Here is a 14,744-nt window from a genome sequence, read left to right on the forward strand (position 1 = left end):
ACCAAGTGCAGGTGTAAGTGTTACTCTGTCTGTGTGTAGGAATGGAAACAGGGCTCAATGTGGTAGTATTAGATGGAGAGGAGTACAAATAAAAACATGTAAAAAAGAGCATGAGAAGGACTAAGAGGGAAGAAATGAAATTAGGTAGATTAGACTGAGAGATATCAGAGGCCTTTGGGAGAAGCTCTTTAAAAATGTGATTTAAGAAACAGATTAGGAATGAAAGGCACTCAGTGAGTCATCACTCCAATGGCTGTACAGGGTTGCTTGTTTTGGCCTGCTATCTCCAAGCCGACCCTCTCCTACCAGCAGATGCTCCACTGAAGTCCCGACGGTGCTACCTTCCTTGTTGCTCCTGAGTAATCGGAGCGTGTCCGTCCGGGGCTGAGTTGTAGTCCTTACCACAGAGTAGCATGCACTTTGGCGTTGTGGCTGGATCCACTCCTGTAGCTTGTTATCCTCCACCAGTTATCTGTGGTCGAGTGAGCAGCACCGACATTTCCCAGCGGGACGCTAGAGGGAATATAAAATCATTAGAGCTATGTTGGCAAGAAACCTGTCATACATACATTGTAGGAGCTTATTTATGTCAAGATAATAATGTGTAACTTGGATACATCCAGATAAATAGCAATGTGGAGATGAAGCACATTTTCCCTACGGGATGGAGAAGGGTGGGCTTTCTTCTTTGTGCACATTCATTCTTCATATTTATTACTTATTTACTGACATACAGGTCAAGGGGATGAGTTGTTAGCAGGACATATTCAAGGTCAGTCTGCAAAGGTGCATACATTGATCAGCATTATGTAGCTTTAGTGGTCCCTCTGAACATGCAACAGTGTAAAAAAAAGGCAGCATTATTCAAAGAGCAATAATCAGCTGTACGAGGATATACAAACATATGTTTGAAAATTAGTAAGTCAAATACATCCTTTCTGTTTCTAGAAAATCACTTACCAAATTGCCGTTGTGCTCTAACAATGAAGTGACCGCTGAGACACGTAGTTACTGTTGCGGTCATGGATAACATTTTCTAAAAAGAAATGTTCCTTAAAAACCTCTGTGTGGATGTTTGTTCTGCTGTTTTCTTCGATGTTTCATTAAGTGACAGTGAGTGTTTCTTGTGCCTGGATCCTAACTGCAGTTTACCAAAGTGACAAAGAAGAAGGAATGGAGAAATGAAAGACACAACATCTTTCACAACTGTACTACAGACTGCGCCATTCTTAAATCTCCCACGTCGAGAGGGAAACACATCTGTGTGCAACTATTTGTCTGTCTTAATTTGTCCTTTTTCCTCTGAAAAACCTTTCACAGGAAAGCTTTCATTTTACATTTCAGTTTCAGTGTCACGTTTACATTATGTTACTGTTATTTTACTTCATGGGATATGTCTGCAGTTCTGATCAGATGTTGACTTTTGAAGTGTTATTGTCATCCATGGTTTACAGATCAGAAACAACTTGCCCGTCTCTTAAAAAAGCAGCAGTGAAGGTACAGCCTGCCAATACAATGTGGTGCGTTGAAGACGATGCATTGATTCTTGTTTGGATATAATACACAGGGGATAGACTAAATAACAGAAACACCCACATTATATAATGTAACAAACAAGAAACAGACCCTACTTATAACATTTCATAAGGCGTGTCAAAGGGATGTTACGGGGCTTTTCTAAGGTTGTACTGTGAGGTGTTTTTGTTATATGGCCACTCCCTATGTATTTATAGCAATCATCTGAAATCTTAATAAAAGTCTCAAAAACCAACATAGGCAATGTATGACAAAGGAAGATTTTCATTGGTCATCCTTTAATATCTTTGTTACTAAGGTGTCGATTTCTTTTTATAACATAATCCAGTTAATACGATAGCAATCAAATGATTTATTCACAATTGGTTACCTTGATTTAACTCCTGGCCAAAATCCCTGCAAGATCATTTTGGATGATGCATGTAGAAGTGAGGGGTTGACATTTGGAAGTGTTCATAACTGAAGACATCTGAATCTGCTTTTTGGCCATCAGCTCGCAGTAGACCCTCACACAGTGCATACACATCACTGCAGTTAATGTATATGCATATTGAGATCAGGTGGTGTGTTATGTGGTCTGCATTGTTCTATCCTGAGTGTAGATCATTTAATTGCATTATATATACCAGTATAAATATATATAAATATATAAATCCATGTGCCAAATCCAGTTCTTGTCCAGTCCGATCCATTCCGAACCCATGTTTGTACTGTAGGTTACATCCTGTACAAGTCAGTATAAAATATTGTTTCTCTCCAATATTCTCTTGTAACTGGTGCCATTCAATTCAACTATTCAAACTTGAAATAAACATTGAAAAAAAAATGCATTATGGCTCTGTGGCTTTGTGGTACCCACACAAATTCAGCACAGCTTGCTCTTATCTACTGAAGAAAATCATCTGAAAGTGTTAAATTAGTCTTTAATTCAAAAAAAGAAGGATTTCCATCAAAATGAGAATTACAAAAGTCAATAAAAGAACTGTACAAAGCATAAATATACAACCTTAGCATTATCCATAACAGGTAAACACTTTACAACAATTACTGACAACAACTGTTTTCAAAGCGTCAGATCCAGAGGCCAGTCCTAGCCCAGGTGTGAAAAGACTGGTTTCAGGAAGGGTCTCTGGTAGGTTTGAGGGGTCGGGACGGCCATGAACCCCGGGGTCCGGCCTGTTGATGCAGCTCCTGCCGAGCTTCTGCCCCCCCGGCCTGCAGCAGCTTTATAACCCCCTCTGGAGTTGGACGATGACCACGTCTTATTGCCGCCGTTGCCGCGACTGAATCCGCAACACAGCAAGACGAGAGGAAATAAGTTTCAACTGTAAAGATAAGCTTAGTGCTAAATACGATCCTCAGCTACATGACAGAATGTGAGACAAACACAATACAGACCCTTTAGAGCCGGCACTTTGGTTTCCATAAGCTTTCTTCTTCTTAGCGTATTTGAAGAATGGCGCTTTCTTTCTCTTTTGCCCCTGCGCTGACTGACTGCCGAAGTAGGTGGAGGACTCTGCGTCCTCCCCGTCCCCTCCGTATGAGCGGCCTTGTGCCGTGTCTATCCAGCCGTCTGCAGCCGTGTCAGTCGGTTCCTCTATTACAGAGACAGAAGTAGGATCAATGTGCAGAAAAAGTCACAAAGTAAATGTGTTAAAAACAAACTTAAAAATGTAAAAACTTGAAATGGCTCTCTTACCCTCCTGCTGCCACGCAGAGTATTTCTGTAGCACCTGGACGACTTCGGCTCCGTACTTCTCCAGTTTGTCTTCCGTCACGCCATCAATTTGTAGGAGGACTTCAGGGTTGGAAGAAAGCCTCTCTGTTGGAAAATGTCAACCAGTTAGAAAATGCTTGTGGTATCATACAACAGATTTAAAGCACAGTGTTAACAGTTGCTCCACAAATTACCAGATATCTTTTTCAAGGTGGCGGTGGAGAAGATGTTGTAGTAGTGAATGCCAAAGGCCTTCCCCAGCTGCTTGCACAGATCCAGCAGCTCCTTCAGACACTCCTGCACCTTCTGCTCTCTCTGGGAGACGTCCTTGGACACAGCAGCTTTGTGTTTCCTGATGCTCGACGCACTCTCCGTCTCGTAGAACTCCACCTGAGATCAGACATGTGCTGCTTAGTGTTTTGAGTGTTTAAATGTTACATATCTAGCTCTCTAGAGTCGCTATAGATCACCTGCATGTTTCCTGACAGCACGTTCATGGCTTTGTCTCCGGCAGAGATATACGCCACAGCCTGGCCGCCTTGAGTGATGTACAGATCCTCCATCAGGATGTTGTCCAGAACCATTTTTTTGAAGAGTCGGTCAGCATTGTGCCTGGAGTAGGCTCCTCCTGTCCCGAACATTCCCGTCTGCACCTTGGCAGTTTTAGACCCTGACGGAGAGAAACAATTCTGTGCATCAGATAAATCCCAGTTCCCGCCACCTGAAGTATAAACTTCACAAGACACCGTGCAGGATTCACTGGCCCAATGGCTTTCATTACAGGCCGGCGCTTTACCTAAAAAGATGTCCACCAACATGTTCAGTGTTAGTCTGTTCTGCTGAGCGGTGCGGCCAAACCTTTGTCCGACTTTCTCGCAGTTCTCCTGGACAAACCTCACGATCTTCTTCACATCATCAGAGACATTTCTCACTTTGTATTGCTGTACATGGGGATAATCAAACAATATTGCTGGATTAGACAAAACTGCAGAGTTGAGTTTGGATTTGTAACAAATGAAGAAATGAATGACTCCTACGTTGGGTTTGGCGCAGTTGTCACAGCTGACGTCTGGGTGCTCCTTACAGAAGCTTCGGTTGAACTTCATCTCCCCGAAGTATGCGAGCAGCTGGATTCTCCTGCACTCCATCATGTTCTCACAGAAGTGCACCATGCTGTGCAGGTTGTTCAAATGAGTCGCCTTGGCCTGTCTGTCCCCTTCTTTGTCCACTGGGATTTAAAAAAGAAAGAGCAATACGAGTCAACATGACTAATATATATATATAATAATAATAATAATAATAATACATTTGATTTTGATAGCGCTTTTCCTAATGCGCAAATAGATAGTCATTTGGAAAGTAAACATGAAAACACCCTTAAATATTGTATAGGCTGGAGAAGAACCTTAGTTTCTACATGTAAAAAAACATCCACATACATTTTGCATGCAATACGAGGGGTCTATATTTTTGCAACATACGAGTGAGAATCCTCTTGATGCGGTGCACGTCGGAGTAGGAGTAGAAGAGAATACAATGAGAGATGTCTCCGTCTCTGCCCGCTCTCCCTGACTCCTGGTAGTAACCCTCCACTGACTTGGGCAGACTGGCGTGGATCACATAGCGCACGTCAGGCTTGTCAATGCCCATGCCAAAGGCTATGGTGGCACAGATGACCTGGCACACAAGAATACAAAATGTCCATTTTTAAATCTTGCTCTCTTAAGACTTGAAAAGTGTTCATTGCTTTGTATCCATTAGTGCTCTTCAGGCTGTATCAGTGACTCACCTGGCAGCCGTCCTGGTTGATCCACTTGGTCTGCACGTATTCTCTGTCGCTGTCTCCCAGGCCTGCATGATAGGCCAGAGCTAATATGTGTGATCTTTGCAGACTCTGAGCCATGTCATCACAGTCCTTACGGGAAAGGCAGTACACTATGCCAGAGTCTCCTGCAACAGGCAGAAATGCAGCTTAATAAACAAAAGACATTTTATATAACTGGATATGACAGACCTCAGAGTGTGTTCGCAGACAAATAGTTCTCACCAGGACAGTGATGTCAGTTTTCTAAAAATAACCAGGATCACAAAAAGTACTTCTTAATTATTTACGTGGGTAGTTCTTCTTGATCCACGTGGTGCAGTCCTCGCCAACCTTTTTGGGTTTCTTGGGAAGGACAGTGTACTTGAGGTTTGTTCTGTTGAAACTCATGGTGAACCTAAAAAAACATAGAAAACAATATGAATATTAAAATAGAACCCATTTAAAAGTCTGACAGAGGCAGAGAGGAGCACGTACACCTGCGGCCGCGTCATGTTCAGCTGGTTGAGGATGTCTTTCTGCACTCGGGGGGTGGCAGTGGCCGTCAGCGCCATCATCGGGACCTTTGGGTACTTCTGCCGCAACTCATGCAACCTCTTGTAGTCCGGGCGAAAGTCGTGACCCCACTGAAATGTTCAAAGTCGCAGGTTGATACACAATGTCTGTTGCAAAGATCAAAGCATACTGCAGATGGTGTAGGAGGCAGCTGACACACACCTGGCTGACACAGTGGGCCTCGTCTATGACAAAGCGGGCCAGAAGGCCTCGCTCGTACAGGTTGTGCAGGGCGGAGATCAGCTTGTTACTCGCACACAGCTTTGGGAATAAAAAATCATCATGAGTAAACATCAGAGCTACTACTCCATTTATTGTAAACAAGCAAGAAATTATACAAAATTGAGAGCAAAAAATCAACAATTTCTCACCTTCTCAGGGGTGACGTAGAGAAGTTTAATGATGGGGTCTTTCCGTGAGAGCTGCATATAAATCCTTCCGGCTTCACTGTCAGTTATTGAACCAGTCAGGGTTGTTGCTGGGATCTGAAAGGTAAGACGTTAAAAAATACTTAGTACACATTATGAGTATTTGATATGGATCTAGTTGATCAACAGGAGCAAACATACTTACATCAAGAGTAGTGAGTTTCTGGACCTGGTCTACAATGAGTGATTTGAGAGGGGAGATGACCACAGTGACTCCTGGTAACACGCAGGCAGGCAGCTGGTAGCACAGGCTTTTACCCCCACCTAAAAAAGCATAATTCACAGAGAAATGTGGGCATTTGTTCTGTTTTTACCCTAAATATGTTGCAGAGATAAACTTCATTTGTAACTTCAGATCACCACGTACCTGTGGGCATCAAAACAAACGTGTCTTCAGAGAGAATTGTCGCATTAATTGCTTCTAGCTGATTGAACCTGAACTGATGAAGACCAAAGCGCTTGTGAAAAATCTTCATCATCTCCTGTGAGTGGGGGAAGTTGAACCCTCTGAAGCGATCATGGGCTGGGTTTCTGTAGGTGGGTTCTGAATGGGGAAACATTCATAGTGAGTGAATCAAATGCAGCACATCATCATCACATGACATCATCATGTATACATCATTTCTGAAACACAGGAAAAATGCTAGGAGTTAAGCAAAGGGTCCTTATGCCTGCTTGGATTTATAAAGAGTATAATCAAAAGCAACCACCATAGAGGAAGATCAATTCTTGCCGTTTTAAGTTTGCAATAATATATTCAAAGATTATTAAGTTATTTCTATAAAGCTTGTTGGACACATTCTTCGACCTAAACACTAGTACAAAGAATGATAGATTACTAACTCATATTCAAAAATGCATTTCTCTGAGAATTTGGAAACAGTTGATTTCCCACCAAAAACATTTCATTGTTGAAGGACATGATATCATGCCGTGGAGATTTACCAGGGGAGGAGATCTTTGGAGTCTTCGGTGTGGGGGCAGGTGTTGTTGGTTTTTTGTCCCATGAAGACTTGCTGGGTCCCCCCTCTTTCCCTGCTGCTGTCACCGAGCTGGAGTTTTGAGGTTCTTCAAAGTAATCAGGGATATCTGACTCATTAAAATCATCTATGTCAAAGTAGTCATTGTAGAAGTCATCGTGCTCCATGTCTTCTGCAGCTGTGCTGGCTGCTGGCGTCTTAGGTTTGTTCTGAACTGGCTCTGGCCTTTTGGGAGAGAAGAAGAGATCTGAACCATCCAGGTCTGTGCTCGTTTGGTTCGAGATATTAAATGCTGGGCTTGCGAGGCTGTAGGTCGATGGAGATTCACACAAACTCTGATTTTTCACATTTATTGTCCCGCTGTTTTTACTCTGCAAGGCCTTCTGGTTGATAATACTGTCAGAGTGATCAGAGTCATAGTCCCCAGAGATAAGTGAGGATCTCCTGAGCTGAGAAGGCATCTGAGGGTCCGCGGGCGCTGAGCTGTTGGACGACATAACGCTAGACGTCTCACAGCTCAAAGACAATCTTCTTTTAAAGCTGGGTTCAAAAGTCACAGTGCTGTCAGGCTGCTGGAACGTCAAGGAACTGCCACCGCTATTTACAATAATCCTCTTCCTGTGAGAGAGGCAGATGATTGTAGTCATATTTAATATCACGATTAAGAACAAAGCTGTTGATACTCAAATGTACATACCTTTGAGCCCTCTTCAGCAGAAGCTCACTTCCACAGGACAGACCTATTAGTTCATTATCAGGGATGGTGTCAACCAGAGAGCAAATGGACTGCATGATACTGAGGAGTTGCTCATCTGTGAGGCAAAGAAAGAAGACAAATAATAAATGGAAATTAGAAACAGGGTGTTGATTTGCTAAACAAAATATGCACAAGTCTAGACACAACAGAAATGTGAAACACGTACTTGTATTGTCCTTTGAGTGGGTGTTGGAGGGTTTAAGTAGTGTTGTGCTGGGGCCCTTTGATGGCAAAGGACGGTCTTTGCTTACAGCAGCAGCTGATTTAGACCTGTGTGAAATAAAACTAAATTATGCATTTCTTTTTGTTAATTCACTTTCAGGTGAAATCCATCTTAAATCTATGTTCAAAACGCATTATGCACTTAAGGTGAATATTTGAATAATATAAGGTCATAGAAAATACCCACAAGTAAAAACATTATGTGCGAGGAAAAAACGAAAAAGTGAACACACTGACCTGGTCTCCAATGCAGAGGTAGAATAAAAGATCTCATCCGGAGACGGGGGAATATAATCGAGATCATCGTCAGGCTCCGAGTCATTAATCTTTATTACCTTTGGGTCAATCCATTTGTTGTTATTGCCTAAAAGATAAAAAGGCGTTTGGTATAATTCTATGCTTTCCAGACCCATAACAGCCCCACAATGTTCCAATGAAATCCAAATGCTGCATCACACAGCTTCTTACCTGACATTCCTTGAAAGGGCTCAAGCACTTCCTGGCTGTCCTCTTCATTGTCACTAACCACAGACTTCCGATGAGCGTGAGGTGGTCTTCTGGTCACTCTAACCGGAGTGGCCTTGTATTCAGTCTCTGGGGATCCAGGTCCTGGTGAAGCTGCAGTTTGGTCCAAACTCTGCTCCATTTGATCTGTTTCCATGTGAGTTTGTTCACTTCTGGAAAAAACTTTTTTGTTCGCTAAACTTTTTTCTTCACTTAGGGAGGACGGTGGATTTGCGCTCTTCCCGGACATCTCTGAACTAAAAGAGTCATTCTTTGCTTTGACAGGTGTCTCGAAGTCATCCAAATCATCCCAGTCATCCATCGGGAATCCAAGAGAAGCATCCAGACTTGCGGGAATGCCTCCAGTGCCACTTGTCTGATTGTCAGATTTAGTGGGAGCTGTCATCACCTTAAAAGCAGACCCAGCTGGAGAGGTCTGGCCTGTTGGGCTGATGGAGTCCGACTTGCCTTTTGAACTTACAGGGAAGAAGCTGTTGATTTTGGATTTTTGAGGTCTCTCAAGCTTTTTTGAAAATGTCAAAGGAGATGTAGTCACCAAACTGTTATCAGGTACATTGACATTCCTGTTTGCCAACACATTAGAGCTGATTACCTTAGTTGGCACTTCCACCTTGGTTGTACCTGATGAAGACTTCTTCTTGAAGGAGAAGGCCCTGAAAAATAAACCAGTGTGAAAATATAAAAACATATTTGGTTTAATATGATTCCCATTAGCTACAGCATTGCAGCAGCTTTCATTCCAGGGGTCCATACACAGACTTACACACCATGACAGTGTAAACAAGACAAGACTAAAGCACACAAACACACATGGGTATTTAATAAAGCAAAGTAAAATGAAAAAATGTGCCTTTTTACTTTAGTATTCTCGGTACACCCACCTTACACTTCCAAAAGGATCAACTCAAGCTTGCATTAACAGGATAGACAAAATTATATTTTTGTGTTGTCACATATTTTTCTTATATGTGGAAACTTTTGAAAATCAATTTTCTCCATTTTTCTTTGTATCTCAATTCCTGATAAACATAACAGCTGAGAGTAAAACCGTTCAACAATAGTATTAGTTTAAGCATTGACATATTAAGACAGAGTATCCAAAGACTCGCATGTTGGATTTGTCCTTACTTTACACTGCAGGTGAGGGAGCTTCTGCCAAAGGGTTTTAGATCAGATCAGAGGTCAGAAGTGAGGACAGATGTAAATAATTTTCTGATTTGTTTTATATTTAATAGGTGCTCAGTTAGTCTGCATTATGAGTTAGCATCTGCAGGACGCAATACACATATTAGTTTAACAGAGGCACTTAAATCATATTTGGACTCTATGTAGCAGCATGTCATGCTAGAAACATGCTAATTTCACACAGTTAACCATTTTAGTATCCTCCATTCGCTATTTGTAAGATAATGAAATACTGTATGAAACATGCCTTGAATTGAAACTCTGAAACTACTAATTCTGGATACATCAACTTAATGAGCATTTTTTAAAACACTATATACAGTTTTTTCATTAGTAACAGAGCTATGACAAAACGTCACTGCTGTTGTGTTGAAAACATGCTAATGCTAACAGTGTCTATGTGTTAGCAGAGCTGACAGCTCAAAGCTAGCTGTTGGCTGGTAAACTTACCCGGGTTTTGGTTTAGACAGAGACCGCTTGCTCTGAGCAGCAGTGCTGTGCCTCGCAAGCTGCTCCTCCAAGTTATTTTGTGGAAGACTAGACATTGTTGAACTAGCGAGTGTTAGCTAGCACAGCAGTCAGAGCTCAGTTCACCAAGATAGCAGCAGCTAGTTTATTCAACATAGCTCGCGACACGGGGTGAGACAAGTGGCAGCACGCTCGCGGTGAGTTTGTCTTCCAGGTTGGTTGTAATTCGTTCATTAAAACTACACCGTTTTCTCGCTTAAATGTACTGTTACGTTTACTGTCTGCAGCAGTCGTGTAGACAAGAGACAAACAGATTTTGCGCCCATTCAAGAACTGACTCCTTATTGGTCGAGGTCGCGCAGGAGATGAGGATTCTGGGAAATGCAGGCTTACGACATGGCACCTAAAATCCATTCCTAAATTATTGGAAACAAATAGTAGAAGTCGAAGTGAAACTCAAAAACAGCAGTTTGATTATTTTGTGTAAGAGAGTGTTAAAACAATTGTGTGTTATAAATGTATGCACTCTCTTTGAGAGTTGTTTTGAGTAATCACAGATTGTTCCCTTTACGGTTTATTGTTGTAGTTTCTTTATTACTAGTCTTCATATTTTAACATCTTGCACACAGATGTAACAGTCATACAAGACTCAAAACAAACGCAATATATTGTATTTATTATTAGAATTAATTAAATGATGGATGCTTAAGTGATCATTTTTGATTTGTAGATTACATTTATCACAGTACTTCACTGGGGCATAAGATTTACTACATTTTGCCCACTGTACATGGACACACAGTAAGCTAGTGATTTATATTTAAAACACTATTAAAGTATTGTAAAAAATATGTTGCTCCCTTTTCAGCCCTTTTGTAGTTTGCTTTCATGCAGGAATCACACCACTGGGAAAGACGAGCAGGCAGCAAGTCCACACATGTTCTTCTCACGCTCAATGAGGAAATATCTGTTAGAGGAGAACATTGTTGATATCATTCTCTGTTTAGTATACATTTAGTTATATTTTACCTCATGTGATTAAATAAAATACTTACCCGTCAATCCCCCAGCGGGATCCCCATGAGTTCTTCACTATCCAGTAAGGGGTGCCGTCCTGCTGTCCGTACCCTACTGCTAACACAGCATGGTTCACCATGTCTGGGGTTTGGTGACATTCAGTGCTAAAAATAAGGAAGATAAGCGCGTTAGAGCCATCTTAATACAAAGACTGTTTTGATAAATAAGGAGGAAGTGAAACATTTTGCGCTCAAACAGGAACTTAACTGACAGGAAATGCTTTTGGTGCTTTATATGCACAGACATTTACAGGACATAATTTCCAAATCCTTATTTATGGGACAGTTATAGTTGGAGGTAAATGTGGCTTTTCCCTCACCACTCATAGTTTGGCTGGTTGCATTTCAGGATATTTGATTGTATTTGATTCTAATCAATTAAGGATCAGTGCATTGTTGATGATCTCACAAATAAAAATACACACTATTTATGTGTTTGCATGTTACTAAATTAAATTACTTGAAGAAAAAGGGGCCTTTTTCTTACAATGGTTATAGTTCCCTCATTTACTGATAATTGGGGGAAATTGTCACTTAAGGAAAAACATAAGAGAATAAGAGAGAATATTTCTCCCTAGTCTTAAAAGGGAGTAAGATTTAAATTGTAAAATATACTTTAATGTTAAAGTAAACATCATATTTTAACTTACTTGTTACTAAAATAAGACATTAAAACGTGTGGTTTCAGCAGCATGTTTGGACTAACTAGGGAGAATACAAGAGGGGAAATTAGATTTTTAGCTCTAAAGGATACAAACTGAAACTTTAAACTTACCATTCAGTATGGTGAATATTGTAATTTTTATTGAACAGTTTTAAATGGAAAGTTACTCTATATTTACAGTAGCATTCATGACACAAACTTGTGACCTCTGCTCACCTGGTATACACTCCCCCAGAGTAATGCATGAAGTCGGAGGTCACCTCAAAGGCAAAGCTGACAGGATTGAGCGTAGCAACCGCATCTACCATTCCTTTCTCATCATACTGTAAAATAAAAGCGTCATCACTCACAGGCCTCTTAATAGAGACTATATATCTGGATAAATATATATACTCTGATCTTCACTCACCTGGGTTATGTTCACAACATCTTTCACAAAAGCAGCTGCTAGTTCTGGCTTGTACACACAAGTAAGTTCCTGATTTTAAAAAAACATTAAAAGCCCTTAAATATATGTGACATCAATGTCAGTTTTACCTATCATGTAGTTTAGTTTATTTGTTGCAAAATATTTAGTTACAATAGCTTTGTATGGGTAGTCCTCCTCTGTCATCAGTCCCTTGTTGTACATGATGTATTCAAATGCTTGACTAGGAAGGCCGCTAAAAAAGACAAAATAAGATCTAGTTATCAGGATGTGTAGGTGACGCACACAGTCGTAGTTAAAGTTCACTTATCATAAGATGAATCTTACCCGTCACATCCATGGTTGTTGAAGTCCTGGGCACAGTCAATCAGCTGTTGTTCTGACTAAAATATATTAAAATGAGTGAACAAATACAGTAAATACTCTTGACCCTACTATGACATTGAATTTGTGTTTCTCCACAAGAGCAGAAGTTTTGATAGAGAAGTGAAAGAAAGTCACCAGTGGCACAAGCTTCCCAGTGTTGATGGCAGTAACAGACTCCAGACAGCCAGTTGTGGAAAAGGTCCAGCAGCTACCACAGGCTGCCTTTGGTGCAAAAAAGTAAAATAAGATATTCGATTTATGAAATAAATCAGAATTGTGGTCCTCACAGAAAACAGGTTGACATGTCACAGGGTGTTGTTTTTCAGCTTGGGACCCATTTGATTATAACATAATTGACTGTTACATGTGGAGTTATCAGTTATCCCCAGTAAATATTTTAATCTGCTGTAAGTGCATGCAAAATCCACCTGGTTCTTCACATCTGTCACGTAGTTCCCTTTCTTTCTCCAGTCGATGGAGTCTGGAAGTGGTCCTTTGCTGCTGAAATGGTTCCCCTTGGTGGCAGAGCAGTTCTGTAAAAGATAGTATGCATAAAATGCCCTCCCTGTTGAAACAAAACAATACAAACATTTCAAATCATTGTTACTTTTATGGTTGGCGTTACCTGTGGCTCTGACAAGAGGAAGTACTTTCGAAATTCCCCAAATGTCATGTCTGTGAACTGGTTCAGCCCCACTGCAGGAAGAGAGGAGACATTGTTCAACTTTTTTCACAATAGACCTTGTACAAATAAAATCTCAAAAGTAAAATCGATAAGAGGCCGCTCTTACTTGTGAATGTTTGATTTCCTTCATTGTGTTTGTCAATCCTCCTCTTGTTCTCTGTGAATATCTGGAGCCTCTCATGGTATTCCTGCATGCTGTACACTTTATTGTACTGTTTAAGGGGAAGGGGTTTCTGCTGTCAATATTAGTCTACAGTATAAGATTAGTTATTGAAATAAATTGTTGTCAACTTATATGGCTGAAATCATGTAGCCAAGTTGTCCTTACAAATCACTTCCTCTTAACCATACTGTAAACGACGTTACATAACAAATGTATAACGAAAACTGTACCTACCTGTGCCATCCATGACTTGAAGTGAAACTCATCTGAAAACAATCCATAGTCAAAAAGTTTAAAATACAAATAATTAAATAACAAGAACAAAGGGATACAACTCCATTTGAGATAATGAAAGTGAAAGATTTTTTTTTTGGGCACAAAAATTCTTCAGTACGAAACAGACCAGAGAATCACAGCAGCTTACCTTTTTCAGACAGGGGAAAAGCTGAGGCTGCTGAGAGCAAAGCGAACAATACCAAAGAGATCATCATCTTGATCAGTCAGCAACCACCGAGGAAGCGAGGGAAAATCAAGTAGTGCGATTAGAAGTCACGAGTTGAAGTGCAGCCTGATCAAATTTCCCTACTGACACATAATAAACACTGGGTAAATCAGCCAATCAGTGGCAAGCATAATGCACGAATCCTCAGTTCGGTAAAGTTAGAACAGATTCGAACTAAGCAGATAAATAAGGCATACAAACTCGACGTCCATTAACACAGCAAGCGAGTAAGGTAAACAACAAGCTACAACCTAATTTAGGCTATATATTTGTAATAAAGCAAATACACGTGCGGTCCTCCGGGCTGGACAACTTTTTTAATTGGTCTCAACAAAGACTGGGGGGGGGGGGGGCGGGGGGGGCGAGTACTCAGGGACCTTCTACAAAGTGCAATGCTGAAACGACAGCTGGGGGAACAAAATTAATCTTCCGTGTTATACAGTACAGTGTTGTGCTACAAAAATCACTTCTGGCCAGCAGTAGACCATTGATGTCCTTAGTGAATTTGGTAACTATCTTATTTAAAACAGCTTCTTTTTTTTTGCCGTGACCATATATTCTGCACCACCAAAATATCCTACTTTCACATCTAATCATTTAATCATCATAATGGTGGTTGATTGCACTAAAGGTTGATTACACTAACAGAGCACAGATCCTATGGGA

General features: G+C 40.9%; 2 protein-coding genes across 3 annotated transcripts; both read right to left on the minus strand.

Annotated features, from left to right (window-relative positions):
* Positions 1 to 2,442: 2,442 nt before the first annotated feature.
* Positions 2,443 to 10,583, minus strand: blm (BLM RecQ like helicase). 2 transcript variants are annotated; one of them, XM_079682333.1, is made up of 22 exons: positions 10,178 to 10,582; positions 9,135 to 9,195; positions 8,486 to 9,044; positions 8,255 to 8,381; positions 7,962 to 8,065; positions 7,736 to 7,850; positions 7,004 to 7,656; positions 6,426 to 6,602; positions 6,204 to 6,322; positions 6,002 to 6,115; positions 5,793 to 5,891; positions 5,553 to 5,701; positions 5,366 to 5,472; positions 5,043 to 5,203; positions 4,735 to 4,930; positions 4,291 to 4,481; positions 4,050 to 4,194; positions 3,724 to 3,923; positions 3,448 to 3,643; positions 3,236 to 3,358; positions 2,935 to 3,133; positions 2,443 to 2,819 (listed from the first exon to the last, which is right to left on the minus strand). In XM_079682333.1, the coding sequence occupies exons 1-22, from the start codon at positions 10,270 to 10,272 to the stop codon at positions 2,627 to 2,629; spliced, it is 4,083 nt and encodes a 1,360-aa protein (XP_079538459.1). In that variant the 5' UTR covers positions 10,273 to 10,582; the 3' UTR covers positions 2,443 to 2,626. The 2 variants fall into 2 exon arrangements, with proteins under 2 accessions (XP_079538459.1, XP_079538458.1); XM_079682332.1 differs by having other exon boundaries at positions 8,486 to 9,195; positions 10,178 to 10,583.
* Positions 10,584 to 10,768: 185 nt separating this feature from the next.
* ctsh (cathepsin H) lies at positions 10,769 to 14,354 on the minus strand. The gene is made up of 12 exons (XM_079682337.1): positions 14,001 to 14,354; positions 13,811 to 13,842; positions 13,520 to 13,625; positions 13,354 to 13,424; positions 13,157 to 13,261; positions 12,864 to 12,950; positions 12,690 to 12,745; positions 12,516 to 12,597; positions 12,345 to 12,413; positions 12,152 to 12,258; positions 11,251 to 11,376; positions 10,769 to 11,162 (listed from the first exon to the last, which is right to left on the minus strand). The coding sequence occupies exons 1-12, from the start codon at positions 14,065 to 14,067 to the stop codon at positions 11,093 to 11,095; spliced, it is 978 nt and encodes a 325-aa protein (XP_079538463.1). The 5' UTR covers positions 14,068 to 14,354; the 3' UTR covers positions 10,769 to 11,092.
* Between the last annotated feature and the right edge of the window lie 390 nt (positions 14,355 to 14,744).

This window comes from Notothenia rossii (assembly GCF_949606895.1).
Source record: "Notothenia rossii genome assembly, chromosome: 5".
NCBI classification, from domain to species: Eukaryota; Metazoa; Chordata; class Actinopteri; order Perciformes; family Nototheniidae; genus Notothenia; species Notothenia rossii.